Genomic DNA, 26,210 nt, shown 5'->3' with positions numbered 1-26,210 from the left:
CGTCGCGGGTCGGAGGTCAGGCGCGTGCGCCGGAGGGCAGCCTGGCGCAATGGCCATCGGCGGGGTGGTTGGCCGTCCCACCATGCCAAGTGCGCCGTCCGGAGACTGGGTGCGGATCTGGAGAAAGCCGGTGGGTCAGACTAACGCAGCACGGGGTGGGCTTATTGCTGTCAGCGGGGAGGTGGCCGTTCGCCGTGGCGGCGGCTGTGGTTCCCCAGAGGGCGTGGGACCGTACGGCGAGCGCCCGCTGGTTGCTACGGGCAGACGGGCTGTTGGTGAAATGCACTTCAGCGCTCCTGTCATCCGAGCAGGCGAAGTTTGTAACCCGCTTGAAATGAAGCCGCCCTGCGTGTAACGTTTTAACGTATTTGTGAAATCTGCCAAGTTTTCTAGGCGCCGGGCCGATTTGTGTTCCGAATGGTTGAAAATTCTGCGTAAACGTACCTACCTGTTGGGGGAAAAAAAATACTTGTTAAGTTTCAAGGTGACGATGCTTAAAAGATGTTTTGCACATGATGGTGTAGGACTAGGAAACTTTTCTTAATAATGTTGCCCTTTGTATTTACTTGGGATGTTGTGATATGTGTTAAAAAGTAGATACCAAGTAGTGGCTTGGGATCAAGGAAGAATTGCTTACAGTCTATTCTGTGGGTTCTGAAATGGCTGATGAGGCGAATGTGGGACCCAGAAACTCCTCTAAAAGTAGGACAGGAGGTCCTCAAAATGTTGATAAGTTTATTGTTCAGGTGTTGAGCCTTTGATATTTGAAAAAGGATCTCGTGCTGTAGTATTGGCAATCCGAGACGACTGTTCAAGACTGAGATTTTTAACTACTGATGGAGCTGAGGGATAAGAGACCAGAACAGGGAAGTAAGATAACTGTTAGCTATGATCTTGCTAAATGGTGGAGCAGGTATGAAAGGGTGGAAAGGCTTATTAGCTTAACATGCTCGTATGTGTGGTGCAGGGCAGGTGGTGTACAGCTTTCCTTTACAATGTTCTCCCATTGCATGGTCTAGTGATTTGCATTTTTCCATTCCTGAGCTGACATGAGCATCCGTGGGAATTGTAGTACATTTTCAAGGTGACTGAGAACATTCTTGAATTTTGTTCCCTGTTTCCACCAAGTATTCGGCTTTGATGTCAGAGCTTAGAGCATTTATTTCAGGAGTCTAATTTTAGGGTTGTGATTGATCCTGTCTGTTCATTGGGACCAACTACCGTAGGTAAGAAGTGAGCAGTACACCTTGGCCTGAAAAGTATGTTGACATTGGTTTACTTGGACTGGGAGGACTTTGTGGACATGGTATTGTAGTATTTCTGCAATGCGTGATGGAGCCAGATTTAGGTAGTCTGTGTCACTAAATTTACAGGAAGTCAGGGATCATTGCTGTGCAGTTGACCATGAACTTTGTTACAGCCTTGATCTTTATGCTCTGTTCCTCAGACAGCCAAAGACTGTATTGGCATGTTGAAAATTATGGTGAATTTTATTGTGCCTCCTGTGATACAGAAAATTGTCTGTGTTTGCTGTGTCTTTATTCTCAGAAGGCAGTGTTTTGCAGCGGGATAAGGTTCTCTTGCACGTTTTGGCGAAGAAGTCAACATTGACCTGCATTTAGCCTCTGATCCTGTGCTTTGGATGACACAGGAGACTGCAGATGTGGGGATCTAGAGCAAAAAAATACAAGCTGCTGGAGAAACTCAGCAGCTTAGGCAGTATCTGGAGGCAAAAGGACAGCTGATGTTTCACGTTGAGACACTGCATCAGGATTGAGAGTATAAATGAGGAGATAACCAATATAGAGAGGTGAGGCACGAGCTTACAAGTGACATTGTGTGAGTGTGAGACAATAGGGATGTGTGAGTAACCCTATATGATTACTGGGGGAATGTCAAACTTGCAGGCAGCACCCGATGTCAGGATTGAATTGAGGTCTTGGCACTCCTTTACTAACTGCATCACTGATGCCCACTCTGTTGCTGCAAGCTAGAGATTAATTTTACATATGGTAGCTTTGAGATGGATGCTGCACAGTCCTTCTGGATTGATAGTATAAAAGGCATTTGTGAAGTCAATAAAAATCATGTCTAAAATTTAATGTTGCTTACACCATTTCTCTTGAAGTAGCCATGTGGTGAGGGTCATGTCCATTCAGTCTTTAGATGGATGGAATCAACACTGTAAATTGGGAAGCAGAAATCTGCTCCTGGGAAGTGGTGATGGAGGAGGTTCCTGGTGATGACTTTATTAATACTTATCGCAGTCACCTTTATAGTAAGACCCTCTGGCCTGGTCTTTACTTCCTTGTTGTAGATGAGGCTTGAATTTGTGACTGAAGGTCCACTCCTCCAACATTCCAATCTTCAGTCAGGATATCATCTGCTTCCAAAGCATATGGCCCTTTTCACTTGTCTGTCAGGGGTGACAGTGGAGCGGACTAGACAGTGGAAGGAATCAGAGTGCTCGGTGTAGTAGCTGGTGTACAATGTCTGTCCCAAGTCAACCTTTAAACGTGTTTGTGACCTGGAATGTTAGGAGACATTCACAGCCCCAACTGCTTCATAATCCAGAAACTCAAAATGCCGCCTTCTAATTTCTGCCATGGCTCTGAGTGAGACATTATGGACAGTATGTTGCCAGTTGTAAAAATAAAGTATACTTTTTTTTCTGGAAGGGTAGGCCAGAGGGATAATGCTACCCCCCAAGGGATGGGTTTAGCCATCAAGAATGATCAAGGCTGATGTCTCAGTGAAATAGTTGAATGTCTTGTTACTCATTGTAATGGGAAACCAGCTTTTTGAGGTCATCTGCACATTTGTCTCAATCCTGAAATTACAGTCAAGTCCAACAGGGAACTTGGAAAATTCATCTCCTGCATCCCAGACAGCATTAGATTAATCCTTCTGGGGGAGATTGTGTTAGGATCAGAAAAACTGTAATTCTCTCACAAAGTGTGATTGACAAGGCAGGAGTAAGGAAAGCTGGGTTCACTGGACTCCACTTGTATAATGCTTGGCTCATAACTAGCATCTGTTTCACACAAGAAACAACCACATCTTGTCATGACCACATCACACCAATATCTGTTAGGCAACTTTATTATTCAAGTGACAGAATGTATAATGTCTGCACTACCTGTGCCAAGATGGGTGTCAATGATTATTGGACTGACCACCACAAAATCTACTCAGCTTAGAATCAATGTTAGAAGAACAGAAGCATGGTGGCATAGCAGTTAGAGAAATGCTATTACAGCACCAGCGACCGTCTGTAAGAGGTTTGTGTGTGTTCCCAGTGGCTGCATAGGTTTCCTCCAGAAAGATGTACGGATGTGTTAGTTAATTGGGTACATAGGTGTAATTGAGCCTTGTGGACTCATTGGGCTAGAAGGGCCTGATACCGTATTGTACCTCTAAATAAAATAAATAAATAAAATGAGACAGCAACTCACAGACAACTGCCAGCCAGTGCTGTGGAGAGTGTCCACAGCATTTCGTTTTCCCTGAAGTCCACTGTAACTACCACCTGTGAAGGGACTTAAAGGTTTCTGTAACAGAATGCATCGGGGCTGGATCTGTGAGAATGACTGAGAGGTCAAGAAGTTATTTCTCCACAAATGCTTAGTATTCTTGGATTGAAGGCTCCACCAAGCCTATTTCAAGTCATGCTGCTGTCAAGCAAAGTCTCAGTGCGTCAACAAGCACATATAAGGCCAAAGTCCAATGGAAAATGTTTGGCAGAACAGATGGTTGGAGAAAAATGCAAGAGTTCCTACAATCCACTGATAATTGAGATATATATGGACTCTTTGTTTCAGGCTGCCAAAGCTATATATGGTTCATCTGTCAGGGAGCCTAGAGCAGAAGTGAACTTTTCAATGACAGACAGCCAGTCAGCATTTGCTAGAGGGAACACTTTCAGGAGCTCCCTATCCATAATTCTGTCCTCACTATGAATGTATTATCAGATAATTTCTGTAAATTTTAATTATTTTAAAATTCTAAAGAAAGCTAGTGTTTGTAGTGTTATGTTTGCATAAAATCCCAAAATGTCTTCCAAAATCCTCGAGCTGTTTTCTTGTAGGAACATTTCTTCAGACAACTGTTGGATTATGATTGGTGTTACACTGAAGAGTGAAACCATGAAAAATTTTTTTTAGAATGCTTCCTAGTTTCAATGTACACTCTCCTTTTGTAGTCTGATAATTTCTCTTGTCTAGATCTCATCTCTTAATGAGCAGGGCATAGAATTTATTTCTCAAAAGACCAAACAAAAAACAATCCATTAGTTTGATTTGTGTTAAAAGACCTCCTTCCCCAGATATTTCAGGAAGGGTTATTTGGGAAAAAATGGACTGAAATTATGGAGGTGAATGCAGTAGCTGGAGGTTATTTGTTTAAATTAAAGAAACTGACACTGATGTATTGGCATATTTTTACATATAAAGCAATGAACATAATTTTTCAATTGAGTTACTTTTAATACTTCCAATCAATGAAATAAAGAAACTTGGTGTTTTTGTGTCTAGCCTTGTCTTGCAAATTGATTTTTATCTGGAGGAAAAAAAATGAAATACACAAGGCCGCATGTAGAAGGTGTGATAACTAGTTTGTATGCCAGTGAAAACGTGTTGCTACACTCTCTGATTTCCCCGTTGAATAACTAGATAACACATAGCCTCAGTGAAATTAGGCCCATAGGACTGTTAGACGAATAACTACTATCTAGTACAGAATGTGTAAATTTTGCCCTGGGTATTTTATTTTCTATCTTTATAGGTAGTACCAATTTTCTTAATTGTCTTGGATGGTTGATCAATGAAAAAATTTATTAATTCAACTGAGATTTTAACTTTAATTGCAAGTCTGAACCCTTTGCTTTGTGTCTAAAGTTTGCATGAGGAGGTCTTCAGAGGAGAAAGTTGTGCTGTCAACTTGATTATGGTGCCATGTAACAAATGGAAGTTAAATTGAATAAATTAGTAAATTTGTCGGTTTAGAGGCATGATAATTTAAATAAATGACTTGTTTACAAGAAAACACTCAGATTAATGGTTATGTATTTCAGTTATTATGTAAATATATTCAAATATCTATAGGATTTTTAGCAGGTGTGATCACTAACAAAACTTAAGTAGGGAAGCTGCAATTCTGGAGTCGTTCTTGATTCTCATTTGTGTATGCTTATTCAGTGATGTCACCTCAATTATGCAGATAAGATTATTAGACAAAGGAGCAGAATTAGTCTATTTGACTCATTGAGTCTGCATGGATATTGGATGGGGATAGTATGAATCCTTTTTTTTTGTGTTGTTAACTGTCCACATGAAGAATATCCTCCTGAGCAAAATGCTGTGGACCTGTGTTTGTCCTGCTGGAGAAAGGGAAAATTGGCAATTGATAGAGGAAGCTTTTCAGCAGAACCATTTCAAACTAATGTACTGTTTTGATAATAGTGTTGCTAATGAGAGTTTATATTTTATATTCATGGAAATTATATTGCAAAAAGTAAAGAATACATTCAAATTTGAGTGTTGTTTGCCAGCTGGCCAAGAAATAAACCACAAATAGGGAATTTAAGTTAATTTTTAAATACTCATTGTTTAGTATGTTAGCTGATGGAATTCTCTTTTGCTGTCATTTATTTGTAACTTTAAAATGTACTGCAACATTTTTCAAGCATGCTAAAATTTGAATTACTGATGATTAATTAGATCAATTGTACAAGTATATCAATCTAAAGCAGAGTACAACAAAACTGAAAATCTGGCATCTAATTGTTTGCAAGTCTTGATCATGCAGCATCAGACTCACTCTTTGACCGAAAAGAGAGCCAGTGGTGTAGAATGTAGTCAAGGTTGCGGCCAAACGGAGATGTCCAGATTGCCCCCAAGGCTGGGGCCTTGAGTGTGTAGCCAGAGCAGAGGTCAGGAACACTGGGGATCAAAATGTAGATGATCTACACTGGAGCTGGGATACAAAATACTTATATATCTTCCACTCCCTTTAAAAGCACTGGATTCACTATAACATTTATAATACAACTGTATAACATTATTCAACAAAGTCAAACTGATGTGTTTGGCTATTAATTGGATTAACATCCAACAGTCTGGAGAAAATGCTAGTCCACTTGAGTCTCAAGTGTGCTGGGATATCATATTTTTAGTGCAGTCTGCTTACTTTCTATAATTCATCTAATCAAGATATTAAAATATTGTTGCACTGATTTTGGCCAAAAAACTTCTTTCCTTGCAATTTGAAAATGCAGATGGGGAGATAAGAGTGGTTATCTAAAACCAAGTTAGAAACATGGCTCGGAGCCTTTAACCAGACAAGTTGTTCTTTTGCTTGTGTATTAGTTGAATATTTCTTCTAGGTATGACTGATGGAATTTCTCGGCTGCTGTGGTCAATTTTTTTAATTCCAGGAGAGCCATTGCAGCTTTACTGCTTTACAGAACAACAGTATTTAAATGTAACGTAACATACAATAATCACAGCTAGTGGATTTTTTTAAAAAAGTATGAACACTTAAAATATAGAAGACCACAATCTGTGCAGATCAGAAATAATATCTCCACCTTGCTGATAATGAACACTGACACACCTCAAGGATCTGTTCCCAGGCCACTGCTCTAATCTCTACACCCATGACTGTGGTGTATGCCATCTCTAAATTTGCTGACAATACAACTATTGTTGGCAGAATTTCAGATGATGATGAGAAGGCCTGTAGGAGTGAGAGAGATCAGCTGGTTGAGTGGTGTTGCAGCAAATGTCAGTAAGACCAGAGAATTGATTGTAGACTGGAGAAGGAGTAAGATGAGGGTTCACACACCAGTCCTCATTAAAGGATCAGTAGTGGAAAGGGTGAGCAAGTTCAAGTTCCTGGTGTCAACATCTCTGAGGATCTATCCTGGGCCCAGCACATTGATGCAGCTACAAAGAAGGCATGAGAGCAGCTATATTTCATGAGGAATTTAAGGCGATTTGGTATATCACCAAAGACACTTGCAAATCTCTACAGATGTAATGTGTAGAGCATTCTGACTGGTTGCATCACAGGATTGAAATAAGCTGCAGAATTTGTGAACTCAGTCAGCTCTATCATGAGCACTAGCCTTCCCTGCATCAAGGAGCGATGCCTCAAAAAGGCAGCATCCATCATTAAGGACGCCCATCACCCAGCCTCTTCTCATTGCTACCATAAGGGAGGAGGTACAGGAGCCTGAAGAAACACACTCAACAATTCAGGAATAGCCTCTTTCCCGCTGCCATCAGATTTCTGAATGGACACTGAACCCATAAGCACTGCCTTACTACTTTTTTTCCCTCTTTTTACACCTTTTATTTAACTTTTTAAATATGTGCTTACTATAATTTATAGATTTTTATTACTTATGCAATGTACTGCTGCCACATAATAACAAATTTTGCATTACGCCAGTGATATTAAACTTGCTTCTGATTCCTTTGGGATAGAAAGGGAACACTGAGGTATTTTGATGGTAATACAAATCTTTGTGACTATAGTCAGCTGATAAAAGGAACAGACATGTATATATTTCATGATCTTGGGAGTTCCCAAAGCATTGTGCAGTTTATTTATTTATTTAAAGATACAGCATGGAATTGGCCCTTCTGACCCTTGAAACCGCACCACCCAACAACCTCCGATTTACTCCTAGCCTAATCACAGGACAACTTTGTAACAACCAATTAACCTACTAACTAGTATGTCTTTGGACTGTGGGAGGTAATTGGAGCTCTGGAGAAAACTCACATATCCCACAGGGTTGACGTACAGACTCCTTACAGATGATGCAGAATTGAGCTCCGAACTCCTAGGACCCAAGCTATAATAGCATCACACTAGCTGCCATGCTACTGTGGTGCCCAAGAGTGAGTTAAATACTTTTAAAGTGTAATTAATATTGTAATGTAAACTGTGGCATCTAATTAATATAAACCTACAGAAACTGCCTACAATATTTTTTAGTAATTGCTGCCCAGAACAGTAGGGACTGCACCCGTGATCATCAAAATGATATTGTGGGATCTTTTTAATGCTCACCTTAGGGCATCTCAGTTTAATATTGTTCAAAAACTGGCTTCTTTAATAATTTAGCATTCCCACAGTTCTGCACTGGAATGCATGCTTTAATCTTACACCACACTTCTACAGCGAGGTTTGAATCTCAGTCTTCTAGCAAGGGTGAGAATAATAGAACCATGTCTGACACCAACATTGCACAGACTATGTTTAATGCTCAGTACTCAGTGCTGAATGCTCTCGTGGAACGTATTATCTGAGAAGACAGGTGCAGAGAAACTGTTTCCTCTAAAATTGAATAAACAACAAAGAAGCATGATCTTGAAATGAGAATTAGACCTCGAGTGAAATTATAAAACACTTTTCCCCAGACATTTTTCACTATACCTTGGTACACGTAACAATGATAAACAAATTTATCAATTTTCTTTTTCTAGTTCCTCTCTTTTGAAGGAAACAGCAAAATAGTTGTGCCTTTGGAGTGTCTTACCAAAAATTACAAATGCACTTTGGGGAAAATGGAATAAAAGTAGTTTTTATAATTTTATAAATAATTGTAACTAATCATCTGGGAAAAGGGAGGACCATTAAATAAATCAGTTAAATACATGTATTTTGGGTTGGTTTTGCAGAAGAGAAAAATGTAACTGGAACAAAGCTTTTGGTTAATGAACCACATGGCTACTTAAGTTCTTTAAAAATGGTAGTTAAAACTAATAAATAAAACTGAAGCTTGGATCCTTGATCCAGCTGTGGTTAAGAGGGATGTGTAAAACGTTACTTTGTTAGATGTAACTCCTGAAATTTGCTGTGCTATAAATGGCTGAATAAATTTTGTTTTTGATTACAAATGAACAACACTGAACAAAATCTGCTTTGCAGCTTTTAAACTACATGGGATAGCTTGCTGCTTATGTAGAAATTTTTGTTAAGTTGAGTGGGTGGTAATTAAGTTTGGTGAGTTCCATTTACAATGCCTAGTATCAATTTTCTGGTCTCCTCCTTCACCAGTCATATTAATCTACATTGTCCACTGCATTGCATTCCTGTTGTAATGAAATTTGTGATGCTAAATATGTAATAAAATATTTTGTGGTTGTTTTCTAGGTATAATTACAAACATGTTTTTCTGATGATTTACTGTTAAATTCTTACATTTCTAGATAAGAAACACAATGGAAATACTGATGTAAGAATTATACAAATTCAGAATGGGTCCAGATGTCCCTCTACTGAACGACTACAAACAAGAATTTTTTTGGAAACGGTTTCCACAGACAATACTTGGAGGGCCACGATTCAAACTTGGATATTGTGCTCCACCTTACATCTATGTTAACCAGATCATCTTGTTCCTGATACCTTGGGTTTTTGGTGGTATAGGGACTGTTCTCTACCAGCTAAGTACTTTGGAAGATTATTGGGCATCAATTCTTGCTGCAGGTTTGATGTTGCTGGCAGCTTTCATTGTTCAAGGCATGAATCTTTGGGTGAGACGGAAGAGTGTAGTTGTCGAAACATTCACTCCCGAAAATACTTTGGCAGATGAAGATGAATTTGATTTTTCCAGCTGTGCTGGGTCCGAAACAATAAAATTCATCATACCTGGAAAAAAATATTTTATCAATACAGTTCTTCACTCCATTCTGGCTGGAGCACTATGTGGCCTTGGAACATGGTATTTATTGCCTAACAGGCTAATGATACTATATGTCAACACAGGAGCAACTGCTGTGCTTTTTATTTTTGGTTGGGTGACGGTATGCATTGGAGAATATTCATTAATAATAAATACTGCTGTAGAGACTGCTACATTCCAACCACAAGATACATATGAAACCAATGCTCTTACTAGACCCCTTTATATTTTTGCCTTTGTAGCAGTGGATCTGGCTTTCAGGTATATTTTCTACATACCTAATGTGCAACTGTAGTGAGTTTAGTACAAGAATTAAGATTGAAAAATGGTTAACCTCCATTGTTAGATGCTTTAAAAATTGGATTAATTGTAATGAGAGATAACTACTGCATGAATTGATATATCAACTAGGTGTAAATTTCAAATGTTAAATAGGATCTGGGTATATTTTGTATTGCTATTTTAGAACTGCATTTGGGAATGTTAATAGTTTGAGTTACGTTTAGGAGTGGAATAACTTTTAAGCAGAGACTGAAAGGTAAAACCTTCTGGTAAATATCTTTACTTTTGATCACGAAATCTCCAGTGTTTTTTGTGTTTGAGGAATGCTGGCGTGTTTCCATACCAAGTCTTTATTTTGCAGTTATGAAGAAGAAACTCACCAGTCAGCTCCAGAAACTGAATAGAATGTTAACATTCCCAAGTAACAACTAGCATAAATTTCAAATATGCCACAAGCATTAGTGTTAAGGAAGGCAGAATATGCAGTGTTAAGTGCAAAACAATTATTAATAAAAATGTGACTTAAGAATTTTTAAACGAGAATAGCCATTCATACAATAGAAATCTTTTTCTATTGGTTTGTGGCATATGTATCTTCTAATTAACCATGACTAAGCAAAACTGGATGTTGGATTTAGATTAAGGACATCCTATAGCTAGATTGTTTTGTTGTAGGATATTTTAGGAATCAATATTTGACTTTGTTTCCCTTCAGGTTTACTGTAAATCCAATCCTGCTTCAAACAGCTCAGATTTTACACATTATTTTTGTATTTCTGCCTGTCTTTTGGGCAATTGGTATTTTGCCTCCTGTGGATGCACTCATCGTATGGGTTCTTGAACAAGTCTTGGAATTTATATTTGGAGGTTCACCCATGGCAACCAATGTAAGGTAAGATTTGAAATCCTGTGAAAGGAACAAGACATCTTTGTAGCACGGCAATTTCCAAACTACCTGTACTGTGATTTGATACTGTTTATTTGCAGTGTTGTTTAGCTACTACCTAACAAACACACCCCAAATAAAATAATGAGATATGTCGTGCTAATTTTTTAATTCTTGAATCTGCACCATTAAGGTACTATTGTTTCTAAAGTTCTCTCGCACCCTCTCATTACTGAAGGTTTTAAATTTCAGAGGTATTACTAAAACATTGTCTGAGCCACTTCACTACTTTGCTCATAGATTCATGTGTACGACTTCACTGGCGATGTCGGTGGACTAATTTATTCAAGTAATACTGCAACCACTTGTGATTAAGTCAGAGAGTCATAGGTAGGAAGGTAATTATTGTTATTCTGCTCTCAAACCCAGGGATGCAGTAGCTAATTGTTGGAATCTTTTGCCCTATTAGCTGACTGGATAATTAACTTTATTCATCATTGTGGTTCACTAACTGACTTAAACAGGCTCTCTTATGATTGAAATTTTTTTTTAAAAGGATGCTGGAAGTCAAGCAGCAGCTGTAGAAAGAGTTCAGTACTCTTTAAGTGAAAAATATGTACTGCAACTCCTAAAAATGACAATAAAAAATAAACAGTGCAAAAGGGAAATTGCAAGGTAGTGTTCATGGACAATTCAGAAATTGCTGGCAGAGAGGAAAAAGCCGACCCTAAAACCTTTGAGTGTGGGTCTTCAGGCTTCAGTATCCCCCTGATGGTCGTAATGAGAAGAAGGCATGAACTGGGTGATGAGGATTTTTAATAATGGTTGCCTCCTTATTTGGGCATTGCCTTTGAAAGATGCCCTCGATGGAGAGGCTTGTGCCAGTGATGAAGCCTGGCTGAGTCTACAACCTTCTGTAGCTTCTTTTGATCCTGTGCAATGGAGCCTCCATAACCACTTTTAAGGCCACTTTTTGTTACTTAAATGTGGGAAATTCAAAACCAGGATTCCAAATGAAAATTTAAACATATCGGTCTTTATTTTAGAACCGTAGAACATTACAGCACAGAAACAGGCCTTTTGGCCCTTCTTGGCTGTGCCAAACCATTTTTCTGCCTAGTCCCACTGACCTGCACCTGTATCATATCCCTCCATACACCTCACATCCATGTACCTGTCCAAGTTTTTCTTAAATGTTAAAAGTGAGCCTGCATTTACCACTTCATCTGGCAGCTCATTCCACACTCCCACAACTCTCTGTGTGAAGAAGCCCCCCCCCCCCCCATCTTCCCTTTAAACTTTTCCCTCTTCACCCTTAACCCATGTCCTCTGGTTTTTTCTCCCCTATCCTCAGTGGAAAAAGCCTGCTTGCATTCACTCTATCTATACCTATCATAATTTTATATACCTCTATCAAATCTCCCCTCATTCTTCTACACTCCAGGGAATAAAGTCCTAACCTATTCAACCTTTCTCTGTAACTCAGTTTCTCAAGTCCCGGCAACATCCTTGTAAACCTTCTCTGCACTCTTTCAACTTTATTAATATCCTTCATGTAATTCAGTGACCAAAACTGCACACAATACTCCAAGTTTGGCCTCATCAATGCCTTATACAACCTCACCATAACATTCCAACTCCTATACTCAATACTTTGAATTATAAAGGCCAAAGTACCAAAAGCTCTCTTTACTACCCTATCTACCTATGATGCCACTTTTAGGGAATTTTGTATCTGTATTTCCAGATCCCTAGAACAGGAGTGTTCTACTGCACTCCTCAGTGCCCTACCATGTACTTTATATGTTCTACCTTGGTTTTTCCTTCCAAAGTGCAATACCTCAGACTTGTCTGTATTAAACTCCATATGCCATTTCTCAGCCCATTTTTCCAGCTGGTCCAAATCCCTTTGCAAGCTTTGAAAACCTTCCTCACTGTCCACTACACCTCCAATCTTTGTATCTAATCAGCAAATGATGATACAAAGATTTTGACTGTGATCAATGAATGAGCCCCTAAAGTTCTCTTCGCTGGGCAATTACAAAGGTTCACCAAAGAATTTCTCTTAATTTCAGTTCTAAGCAGCCTGCTTCATTGGGACTGTCGCCTTCATCTGTTTTTATTCATAATCCCCCAAAAACATCTTTAATAGCCTGGAGTATGTTTAAAACCTTCAAATTTGAATATCTAAAACAAAAACTGGAGATGCTGGATGTAGGTTTAGACAGACCTACAACCTACAGGACATAGGAGAGAAGAACAAATTAAGGTTTCAGGTCAATAATCCACATCAGAACTGGGAATGGTTAGAGATGACCAGGTTTTAAGATGCAGAAAATGGGTGAGAGAACAATAAAGACGGATGGTGATGGGATAGAAAGCAACGGAGTAAATGATAACAAAAACAAAATGAAAATGGGTAATAATCAAATAGAAAACCTTAATCAGACACAAAATGTTCGAGGAACTCGGCAGGCCAGGCAGCATCTATGGAAAAGAGTACAGTCAATGTTTCAGGCCGAAACCCTTCAAGGGTCTCAGCCCAAAATGACGACTGTATTCTTTTCCATAGCTGCTACCTGGTCTGCTGAGTTCTTCCAGCATTTTGTGTGTGTTGCTTAGATTTCCAGCATCTACAGATTTTCGAGTTTGTGAAACCTTAATCACTCCTCTTTTTGTACAATATTACAAAGAAGCAGCTGCTGTTGGTGTGTATTTAAAAGAGAATTGCATGATTTATGCAATTAATGGCTTCCTAAGAAACAAATAATTTTAGTCCTTGACTATTGCTATGATACATTTTACATCTCAGCTTCTTATTTCTGCAGGCTGTTCGTTATATTTACTCTGTCGACTGCAGTGGTGATCGCAACATTCTTTATTCCCACCTCCCTTGGTGTAGTTCTCTTCACAACTGGAATGGGATTTATCCTTAGCCTTGATCTCAGTCAGATAGAGACTTCATTCAGATTCTGCTGCAAGACAGCTGATGCCTCTTTAGAATATCCTAAACATTATAATCATCGAATTGGATGGCAGTTTGGCTGGAAAGAAATCTTGATTTATATTAGTCTTCTTGCAATGATACTTGTTGAAGCTGGATTATTGCATTATTTTGCAAAAAATTTAACTACATCTGGATCAAGTGTACAGACCATTTTAAGCTATATCTTAATAGTAACATTAGTAGGATGGAAGATTTGCCAGGAGATTCAAGGTGTATTTATTTTTGGATTATTTCGGAATCCTTTCTTTCCCAAAGGCATACAAACTGTTGAAGTATTTAAGCAAAAACGAGCAACGTTGATGAAGGTTGCCTTAATTCAAAGGATTCTTCGCAATTTCAGTAAGTTGCCCTAAAACTGTAATAAATTTAGTGGATAGTGGTGCATATAAATTATATCTGTGCTTATCTGTTTACTTTGCTTTTTCGATTCTTATGTGCTTCCACTTCATTTATGTGTTTTCACTGTTTTATAAGTAATGGGTGTTGAGTGAATTTACATTAAGGAAAAACTGACACAAAGCAGTATAATACTGGTTGGATTGAGGACAGGCCACTGGAGAGCACAAGAAAATATGAGTGGGAAAGGTCTACCTGACCCTTCTAACTTTGATAACTGAACAGCAGAGTAGATGAGGCCAGCATAGACAATGACTGATCTGTACTGGCCTCATCTACTGTACAGTTCTCCACAACTCAATTCCTTGATCTTTCAGAAAATCAAACACGAGGAAATCTGCAGATGCTGGAAATTCAAGCAACACACACAAAATGCTGGTGGAGCGCAGCAGGCCAGGCAGCGTCTATAGGGAGAAGCACTGTCGACATTTCAGGCCGAGACCCTTCGTCAGGGCTAACTGAAAGGAAAGATAGTAAGAAATTTGAAAGTAGGAGGGGGTGGGGAAAATGGGAAATGATAGGAGAAGACCAGAGGGGGTGAAGTGAAGCTGAGAGCCGGGAAGGTGATTGGCAAAAGGGTTACAGAGCTGGAGAAGGGAAAGGATCATGGGATGGGAGGCCTAGGGAGAAAGAAAGGGGAAGGGGAGCACCAGAGGGAGATGGAGAACAGGCAGAGTGATGGGCAGAGAGGAAAAAAAAGAGGGGGGGAAAAAACTAAATATATCAGGGATGGGGTAAGAAGGGGAGGAGGGGCATTAACAGAAGTTAGAGAAGTCAATGTTCATGCCGTCAGGTTGGAGGCTACCCAGCTGGTGTATTGGCAGAGGATAGTGCATAGGTGTCACTGGGAGATCCTGCTTTACAGAGCATAGCTCTGTCCACCAGAGAAAGCAGGATCTCCCAGTGGCCACACATTTTAATTCCATGTCCCATTCCCATTCTGATATGTCTATCCATGGCCGCCTCTACTGTCAAGATGAAGCCACACTCAGGTTGGAGGAACAACACCTTATATACCGGCTGGGTAGCCTCCAACCTGATGGCATGAACATTGACTTCTCTAACTTCCATTAATGCCCCTCCTCCCCTTCTTACCCCATCCCTGATATATTAGTTTTTTCCCATCTTTTTTTTTCTCTCGTTCTGCCCATCACTCTGCCTGTTCTCCTTCTCCCTCTGGTGCTCCCCTCCCCCTTTCTTTCTCCCTAGACCTCCCATCCCATGATCCTTTCCCTTCTCCAGCTCTGTATCCCTTTTGCCAATCACTTTTCTGGCTCTCAGCTTCACTCCACCCCCTCCGGTCTTCTCCTATCATTTTGCATTTCCCCCTCCCCCTCCTACTTTCAAATCTCTTACTATCTTTCCTTTCAGTTAGTCCTGACGACGGGTCTCGGCCCGAAACATCGACAGTGCTTCTCCCTATAGATGCTGCCTGGCCCGCTGCGTTCCACCAGCATTTTGTGTGTTGCTCTTTCAGAAAATGATTCCTCTCCACTTTAAGTACTTTCTAATGATCTGGGCTCCACACCTCCTTGAGACAGAGGATTCCAGAGGTTCACCACCACATGTGAAAATAAATATCTTTTCAACTCTGTCTTTAATGATCTACCCCTTATAACTGTGATCCCTCATTGAGACTCTCCCACCTGTGAATACATCTACTTAGTAATAGAGTTCTGCAACACAGAAATAGACTTTTTGGCCAGCCACCATACAAATCTTTTTGCCCATCTAGACTAATCCCATTTGACTGTGTTAAGTCTGTACCCTTCAGTTTTATTGTAGTTAAATATAGCCTTTCCAATGAATAAACTCTTCTCGGGCTTCTGGCCAGGAGCAGGTATCGGTTTTTAACTGATGTTTCAATGACAAACTTCGCCATCTTCAGGGAGATTGGCGGATTTTGTCATCGATACCTATATGTGGCTGGAAGCCTGGGAAGAGTTTTTGTCGGCTGTGCTGGGAGAGCACTGGATCCTTTTTCTATAACCTTTTCCTTTAAATTCTATTTATAACATTTCCTCTCATCTTAAACCTATTCCATCATTTTTGTATCCCCTTTTGAGAAAATATTTAGTGTATCTACCCCATCAATACCCCTTAAAATTTATATATTTCTACAGGTCACCCATCTGTCTTCACTCCAGGGAAAACAAAATCAGCCTGTCCAATTTCCCCATAACTAAATTCTTCCAGTCTGATACTTAGAATGCAGTCCAATCAATGTTTTGTAAAGTTGTAACATGATATCCCAACTTTTATATTCTTTGCCCTGACAAATGAAGGCAAGCATGCCATATGTCTTCTTCACCATCCTATCTACTTGTGTTGCCACTTTCAGAGACCCCCAAGGTCTCCCTGGTGATCAACATTTGTTCATGTTTACCATATATGTCCTACTCAAATTTTACTTACTAAAATGTATCATTTCACTCTTCTTGTCAGGATTAAATTCTATCTGCCACTATTTTGTCCAACTTTCCATCTAATCTATCCCCTTCTGTAGCCTTAGACTTTAATCATTATTCATAATGCCACCAATCTTCATGTCATGCCCCATCCAGATTTTGTTTGTCTCAATAAAGTCACCTTTTGTTCTTTTACACTCAAAAAATATAGACTGCTTAGCCTCACTAAGAATCGAAAGTCAAACAACATGGAAACAGGTCTTTGGCCTAAGGCCTCTAACCTCTCCTATCTGGGTTTTAAATGTTGCTAATGTTCCCACATCAACCACTATTTCTTTCAGCTCATTTTCATGCACTTTCCATTGCATGAAAAAGCAGCCACTGATGTCTCTTTAAAATCTCTTGTCCTTTTGTTTTAGCACCCCTCCCCCCCCCCCCCCCCCCGCCACTGGTAAAAAGACTACTTGCTTTTATCCTGTCTGTGCCCCTCATGATCTTGTATACTTCTATCAACACTCAATCCCCTTTGTTTCAGGAAATGAAGTCCTAGTCTACTCAGTCTCTCCTTGTAACTCAAGTCCAGACAACATCCTGGTAAATCTTTTCTGCACTCTTTCCTGTTTAATAACTCCTTTCCTATAAGAAGATAACCAAAGCTGAATTCAGTACTCCAAGTGCAGCCTCACCAGTCTTGTATATCTGCAACACAACTTCCCAACTCGTATACTCAATACCCCATTACCCTAACAGATGAAAGTCAACATGCCAAACACCTTCATCACTGTCCAACTCTGCACTTGCACCCTTAGATCCCTCTCTTACATGACCTTCCCCGTGGTATGACAATTTACTGTATAAGTCCTACCTGCCCTGTCACCACTGACCCCACCCCATCCGACTACTGTTGTTATCCTATAATGCGGTACTTACCATTTATCTAGATTAAAGGTCATTTGCCAGTCCTTAGCACACATACATAGTGATAAAGATCCCTTTGTAATTTTTCATAACCTATTCCTAATTACCCTCAAGATTGTGGCAATGAGCCACTTTCTTGAACTGCCGCACTCTTTCTTAATGAAGCTACTCCCATTGTTTTGTTGGGTCTTGCCGCATCCAGGGATGGATTACTTAATATTATGAAGAGATGTGAATGGAATTGAGTATTGTGACAATTGAACATTCATGGTCTTCTCCACTTCACATATACTAAAACTTGTTTAATTTCACTGCACAGTAGTAAACATTATTTTCTTTTAAAATGCTCCCTCTGAGGATTTAGCTGTGTTCTCAATAATGTAATTGTAACCTCACAGTGTCTTAAGTGTGCTGAAAATATATTTGCGAGGTTATTATTTGTATTACTGGTATTAGAATTCTTCAGGATAGACACTGTAAGGCACAAAAGTTAGGAGTTGGTAATTACGTGATCATTATCAAAACCTTTTCAAAATATTCATGACGTTGTGAAGTATTCGGTATTTTGATGACTGCTGTGGATTAAGGTATTATAATGACAGTCTGTTATTGCAGTCTCTCCATTTGCCATGGTAGCCTTTCTCTCAGTGGATTCTTCACTACAGTATCTCCACACAGCATCCCTTTGTATTGGGTTCACACGAGCTTTTCGCATGGTAAGTTATGGACTGCTTTGGTGCAATTAAGTATATTCAATTCCTTGTATGTCAGTGAAAAGATTTGAAATTTAAAATTCTAGATATTATGAAGTTGCCTATCTACAAAAAACATGTAAAGATAGCCTTGCTATACAAGTGCAAATGATTTTTATCAACCTGAAAAGTCAACATTATTATTAAACAACATTTTTGACTTTAAAAAAATAATTATAGAGATTTGTTTCTCGAGGCTGTTGGGGATATGTCATTTTGTTTCTTACCTCACAGTAACGTCTTTTCCTTTCCCTTTTACTTGTATATTAAATATTTTAATCCACTCTTTGTGACTTGATTCTGCATCTCAATAATCATTTTTCATTTTGAATGGTTGGAGATGCATATTGTAGCTTGAACTGTTCATACATTTTCTGAGCCTTGCAGTTGTTTCCCAATAGCCCAAAGTTTTGTTCAAAACATGGGGAACTATAAGCAAAATGAAAGCAAGCTGTGCTCATTCGCTGCTGACATGCAAGATGCAAGTCACAGTATAAGTGGGAAGAGACTTCAATGTTATCAGTGGATCATTAGTTTTTTTAATGACTTGGGATGAGCTTTAACACTTGGGAGCAATTGTTACTGATTTTGATATAATTAAAGTATTTTCTCTATTTTAATGTGTCTATTTAAATAGGTATGGCAACATACGGAGAATGCACTTTTGGAAGTGGTTGTGATAGCAATTGTGCAACTTGCCACATTGCATTCAAGTTTAGTGTGGTGGAGCAACTTGGGCACAGGAATTCAACTTTTAATGGTAACTACTTGTTAGTTTTTCATTTTCCTGGTTAATTATTTACCACTTGACAGCTGGATATGCATAAATTATTCTGAATCCAGTGAGAGCTGACTATAATTAACAGTTTGAAAATTTCTGTTTTTACAAGATAGTGAAGAAGTCTTCAAATGTACAGTGTATTTGAAAGTGGTGATTTTGATTTTATTTCAATGTACACTTTGTAAAAGCAAGAGTGCTCTGTTGTTGCTCTCACCTGCATCTCCTCCATTTCCCGAACATTCGCATTCACCCCATCTTCCCACAGCCTTAACAGGGATAGAGTTCTTCCTGTCCTCACCTACCACCCCACGAGCCTCCACATTGACATGTTATTCTTCACAATTTCCGTAATCAAGGATGAAACAACTTGCATGCTGCTTGCTGATATTCTCATCAGAATTTTTGAAGACCTTTAAGTTGCTTTTCTATTCTATTTTGTAGGTTGGTATTATACGAGATCGCTTCTTTCAAGCAGTTACCAAATTCAAGTTTGCTTTGACGGTACTTATCTCCTCTTGGACAGAAAAGAAGCAACGTCGCAAATCTTCCAGTACCATAATCATTTTGAACATCATTTTGTTTCCAGTTGTGCTGACAATCATTGCTCTTGCCTCAGCACTTTCAGCCCCTTTACTTCCGCTGTTTACACTTCCAGTGTTTTTGGTGGGATTCCCACGACCCAATAAAAGCTGGCCTGGATCTGTGGGTGCTGCTGCATGTATATATCCTGATTCAGTATATTACCAGCATATGAAGCAAAACCTGGCTGCAGCATTTTGTACAGCATTTTCAGCTGGCAGCTTGAGTAAGTAATTACATTTATATATTATTGTTCTTGGTAGTTCATAGGTATTTCAGTTTCCAAACATGCTAAATGTTTCAGATTCTCTTTAATTATTTTAATAGACCAAGCTAGCTTCTTAAGTCCAAACAATCTTGTATGTCCTGCAATTTATATATTCTAAATACTAAAACAATATCACTTTGTGTTTTTTAATATATCTGAATCTTATATCTGAGTATAGAAACATAGAAAACCTACAGCACAATACAAGCCCTTCAGCCCACAAAGTTGTGCCGAACATGTCCCTACCTTAGAAATTACTAGGGTTGCCCATAGCCCTCTATTTTTCTAAGCTCCATGTACTTATCCAAAAGTCTGTTAAAAGACCCTATCATATCTGCTTCCATCACCATTGCCGGCAGCCCATTCCACACACTCTCTGCGTTTTAAAAAAAAACAAAAAACAAACAAACAAACAACTTACCCCTGACATCTCCTCTGTACCTACTCCCAAGCACCTTAAACCTGTGCCCTCTTGTGGCAACTATTTCAGCCCTTGGAAAAAGCCTCGGACTATCCACACGATCAATGCCTCTCATCAACTTATACACCTCTATCAGGTCATCTCGCATCCTTTGTCGCTCCAAGAAGAAAAGGCCGAGTTCAGTCAACCTGTCTTTATAAGGCATGCTCCCCAATCCAGGCAACATCCTTGTAAATACCCTCTGCACCTTTTCTATGGTTTTCACATCCTTCCTGTAGTGAGGCGACCAAAACTGAGCACGGTACTTCAAGTGGGGTCTGACCAGGGTCCTATATAGCTGCAACATTACCTCTCGGCTCCTAAATTCATTTCCACGATAGATGAAGGCCAATATACCGTACGCCTTCTTAACCACAGAGTCAACCTGCGTAGCAGCTTTGAGTGTCCTATGGACTCAGACCCTAATATCCCTCTGATCATCCACACTACCAAGAGACTTGCCATTAATTCTATATTCTCCCATCATATTTGACCACTTCACACTTATCTGGGTTGAACTCCATCTGCCACTTCTCAGCCCAGTTTTGCATCCTGTCAATGTCTCGCTGTAACCTCTGACATCCCTTCACACTATCCACAACACCCCCAACCTTTGTGTCATTAGCAAACTTACAAACCCATCCTTCCACTTCCTCTTATTAGTGTTGTATCTTTAATTTTAGACTTTGCAACTAGCTTTAACTAGTTTGCAGCAACATGTTGTGAATTGAAGATTCAAAGAAGATACCATTATTTTAAAAAAATAAGCTTGTGCGGTGTATAATGAGCTCAAATTGTGTATCTGGATTCAAATTCAGTCATTTAACAATATTACTATCTTCTTTTAGCATTGTTAAAATATAATACCAGACATTATACACACTGAAGCTGTGTAATTTTGCTGTCAAGGCCTGCATTTATTTTCCCATTCTAATTGCCTTTGAGAAGGTGTTGTTAGGCTACTTCTGTGAAGCATACCTCTCCAAGCTCTCTTTGTCGTATCCCGATTTTATAAGGGATACTATTTTAAAGTTAAGTTTTTCAAAGTGCATAGTTATTTTTCCTTTCTTGTGTACTTTGTGTACAAAGTCCTTGTGTTGTCTTGTTTTTTAAAATTCCAAGTGTGTAACCCAATTGTTTGACTTTTCATCTTAAGGAAATCCTACACCCGGCTCTCATTACTTGTGCCGCTTTCAGGATCGTCTAGTATGGGTCTTAATTTTAGAAAGAGGTTTTCGTTACTGCTGCATTAATATTAAGGTATTGTCTTCATTACCCAACAAAAAAACTGTTTTGCATAATGCTGTTCTCTAAATAATTACAAAACTATATATCTCCAGAATGTTGATTCTGAGTTTGCATTCCATCATTCAAGGTCATGTGGAATGAGTGGTAACATTTCATGTTATACTGAATGTTAACATCGCAAAATTGGGGATGAGACATATTGGATAGGATAATAGACTTGCATGAGAATTGTACTCTTGGGAGATATTACAACTCACTAGATTCCTGAAGAATTCATATCATCCTAGCAATGTGTGTTTTGATGAACAGCAATAATCTGATCTCAACACAACTGTACTTTTTGAGACTACTCTCCAGTGTCTGACAGAACATGTCATTGTGAAATATATTCTTTTATATCATATAACACAGTAGGATATACTGTATTGGTAATCATTTTGTAGCAAAATTTAATCTTTACAGATCAGCCTACAAATGCTCAAATTGTGTACACATGAATGAGAATTTGGGAGACCATCAGGATGGATTTGCCAGCTGCTGCAAGGCTGCGGGTGTTGTCTGCCATATGGGAATCCACTTTGCAACTGTATTTTTGACTTGCAAACAGTTTGTAGCAGGGATTCCTAACCTTTTTTATGCCATAGACAAATGCAATTAAGCAAGAGGGTCCGTGGACCTCTGGTTGACCTGTGTTTGGTTGATTAATCAGATACCAATAAATAACTGCATATATTTTATTAACTGCCCTCTTGTTATCTGATTTGTGACACTTAATGATATTCTTTTCCAGTGGTGCCAAAAATTGATGATGATAAGCTATTATCAGATGTTTATTTGACTCACATTTTTGTCCTTGGCATTGTTTATACTAATTTCTTTGTTTGTTCAACTCTAGATGTAAGATAGTATGTATTGCCATTTTCAGACTGATTTTTATATTTAACAAGTTTGTTTTTCTGTGTCAGGGTTTAGAGCTGCAAGAAACATCTTGCCATACTGCAGAAGCTCGACGAGTGGATGAAGTGTTTGAAATGAGCTTTGAACAAAGTGAACAAGCAAAACCCTGCTCTTTAAATCAACATTTTGGCAACATTTTGACTCCATCCACTGTACTACCAGTGCAGGTTTATTCTGATGCACGGAATGTATTAACAGGAATCATTGACTCTCTGGAAAATTTAAAACATCTAAAGGAAGATTTTGTTAAAGTTTTTATATGGGTACTTTTACATTACATAAATAATAAATCAAAATCTGAAAACATTCCAGACAATCAGCCACTACAACAAAATACTACCTGGTTAGAAGGAAATACAGTTACTTCAATGCAAACAGAATCTTCTAAAGGTCATAAGGATTCATTTAGCATAAATTCAGAAATATTTCCTGATTGGTCAGATGACGATATATTTGAACAAGAGTCCGTAGGAAAAAAGACTGAAATATGTCTAGTTAAAAACACTACAGGTATGCAGCAAAGGACAACAGAACCTATTAGAGCATCGATTCCTGGGAGCCTTGAAACACAAAGCTTAACCTCTGATATAAATGAAGAAGAATTACCAAAACAAACACCAGTGTATGGACTTCCTGCAACTGATAAAGGAAAATGTGTATTAATGGAGACAAACACCCATGAAGTGGGCCCAGTTGTTGTTTTCAGTTCTCCTTATTCACATAAGCTAAAAGTGCCAGAGAATTGGTTATCAGGGCCGTTCTTGCCACTGCTGCTTCAAGAACTGTTGAAATCCTTCCCTGAGGATTGGTATTCATTTGTTCTTGGTCTTTTGAATGTTTTCCACTGTAATGAAAAACATTCTATTATCTTGGAACTGATAAGAGATACAACTTTGAAGGATATGTATTCCCATGTGGTAATGACTTGTTGTGGTGTAATGTTCGGAACTGACTCCACAATCCCAAGCCCCAATCAGGTCTTCAAACTGTATTCCGGTGATATACCATGGTCTTTGGGTTCAGACTGGTTGACTCAAAAACCAGAGCTGCTTACACTTGCACTAAAGGCATTCAGGTAATTATGATGCTCCATTATAAGTGTTTTACCATTCAAATTTATTGATTCTGTAGTAAACCTGCATGTTGATATGTGTAGTTTCTGAAATGCGGAGTGCGTAATGGTACAACATTTTGTTTCCTAATAGATATACCTTCAAGCTGATGTTTGACAAAGCCAGTCTTGGTCCAGTTGAAAGTTTTGCTGAATTAGTGAATTACTTGGAAGAGTATGATAGGAATTGGTTCATTGGAATGGTATCAGAGCCCCAGTGGCAGCAGTCAGTACTACAGGAGAAACCATATCTTTTTTCCTTGGGCTATGACCCCAGTCTGGTGAGTACCACAAAAAGGCAGATTTTTATTTTTATACCATTGTTTTTATTATTAGCTTATTTGTAAAACAATGAATTTTATTATTTTTGAAAGCTTAATCAGTAGTAGCTCCACTTAATTGACACTCCTGATTTAACCTTCAGCCAGTTCACTATTAATTAGCCATGTCATTGATCCACTGGTTGCACTGTAAATTAAGAGAATGATTAATTTGCTTGTTTTTTTTAAAATCTAATAATCAGATAATCTAATCATATCAGTCCTTCAACCATCTGTGGAGGCAGAGGGAGAGCTGATGTTTCAGGCTGAGACAGGTTTATATTTTGCTCCAGATTCAAACATTAGCAGTCTCTTGTATCTCCATAACAGTTCCTTCCTGGATTTGCTACTTTGATTCTGAAGTTCATTGGTAGGGACTTATGGGTTTCATTTTCTCTATCTATTGCCAAAATGATTTTATGTTATACAAATTTTGTAACTTTAATTCTTGGTTGTATTAAAACCATGTCCCTTTTGCAGAGCTTGTATACGGGACGTGTACTGTCACTTCAAGAAATGTTATTGCATGTTGGACGGTTAAATGCAGAAGCAATAAGAGGTCAGTGGGCCAACTTGTCTTGGGAGCTACTGTATGCCACAAACGATGATGAGGAACGATACAGCATACAAGCACATCCTGTGCTACTGAGAAATTTAACCGTGCAGTCAGCTAATCCTCCCCTTGGCTATCCCATCTATTCATCTCCACCAATTCGTGTGTCTTTATTCTAAATGTAATTTATAGTACTGGTCAATCAACTGAGCTATTACTATAGAAACATTGAAAATCAAATGTCCTCACACTTTGGTACAGATTCAAAATGAACTAATATGATTAAGTGCACTACTTGGAAACATGTCAGCTATGCAAAAATAATCCAGTTTATTGCCAGGGTAATTGTAAAATTAGTTTTCTTCCAAGTTTTTGTTTAGATTTAATAGATTTGTGTATACTTGGAAAGAAGTTGATGACAGAGGGTAGTTGAAAAATTAAACAGGACTGCAGCCCTACTACTTCTGGAAAGTATGAACTGTTGAATTATGCTCAACTGCGATCCCTCTGTGTTCTTAAAGTATGCCAATATTTGGATTAAGAAAATGAAAATATAAGAACTATGAACCTGTATTTCAGCATGTGCCAGTCTCATTCAAGAGTAGAATGCAGTTCAGTATATTTTCTGCAAACATTTTAAATTCTGAAGTGATGCCAGATTTTTAAAGCCATGTGACTGAAGAATTCTAAATGTCTCATTTCCAAAAATCTCATTACATCAAATATAAGAATTGTAAAAAAAACAGATAAGTTTTTCTTTTTTTATTCTTTTAAAAGTAAGCAAACTTTTGCCATAAATTGCTGATACCAAAAATGATATTTTATCCATTCTGTTTTTGATGAGAGCATTTTAGTTTCAGGGCAAGTAGTCTAATTCAAGATGACACAAATTTAAATGAAGTTTTGGAGATATCACTGAGGTTAAAATCTGATATTAATATCCTCTGGCACATTGAAATTAAATTATGTATGTATTTGTTAATTTTTTGATGAATTTTTATTTGGAAGCAAGAATTTAGGGTAGTATTGTAAATTATTTTTATTAATTCTATAAACTTATTTCTTAGTCAGGTACAATGTTGGTACAGTGAATTGGTACTAATTATTTCAATAATTGCCACTTTCTGATTCATCTACAATCTGAGAGGAAAAGTCTGAAAATTCCCAAACAGGTACCGCACCATCTGATACTATCACAAGCCAAAATAAAATACAGAAGGAACTTATATGCACTGTAAAGGAAATGTACTAAAAATGAAATAACTCAGTAAAATTATAAAGCATTAGTAGAGCGCCAGAAAACATGCATTCGTTTAAGAACGTTTTTAAAATTTTCAAACACGCAAGAATTAATCTTCAGCATTATTAATAGTGCCTTTTAAGTGTTGCACAATATGAATTGTTTAATAAATCCTTTCACTGTCCAATTAATATAATATTTCATAGTATGCTGGTATTGTAGTTCAGTTTTTCAGAGATGAGCAATAACTTTTTAAATCAAATTTGTTAAAGAGTTGTAGATTTGTATATATTGAAGTTACAATAAAGATGTGTACAAGCATTTCAGCTTTGACTTTTGTAGTTTAA

General features: G+C 38.4%; 1 protein-coding gene across 2 annotated transcripts; it reads left to right on the top strand.

Moving 5' to 3' along the window:
• Positions 1–14: 14 nt before the first annotated feature.
• Positions 15–26,184, top strand: pcnx4 (pecanex 4). 2 transcript variants are annotated; one of them, XM_073039554.1, is made up of 11 exons: positions 15–130; positions 9,222–9,958; positions 10,695–10,871; positions 13,694–14,211; positions 18,210–18,310; positions 18,984–19,106; positions 19,569–19,932; positions 21,591–21,694; positions 22,648–23,714; positions 23,845–24,031; positions 24,551–26,184. In XM_073039554.1, exons 2-11 carry the CDS (start codon positions 9,270–9,272, stop codon positions 24,800–24,802), a joined length of 3,582 nt encoding a protein of 1,193 aa, XP_072895655.1. In that variant the 5' UTR covers positions 15–130; positions 9,222–9,269; the 3' UTR covers positions 24,803–26,184. The 2 variants fall into 2 exon arrangements, with proteins under 2 accessions (XP_072895655.1, XP_072895656.1); XM_073039555.1 differs by lacking the exon at positions 15–130 and adding an exon at positions 1,791–1,810.
• Positions 26,185–26,210: the final 26 nt, after the last annotated feature.

The sequence above is a fragment of the Hemitrygon akajei genome, chromosome 3, assembly GCF_048418815.1.
Source record: "Hemitrygon akajei chromosome 3, sHemAka1.3, whole genome shotgun sequence".
NCBI lineage: Eukaryota > Metazoa > Chordata > Chondrichthyes > Myliobatiformes > Dasyatidae > Hemitrygon > Hemitrygon akajei.
The sequence above is the reverse complement of the archived record's forward strand: the minus strand, read 5'-3'. Positions and strand labels throughout refer to the sequence as shown.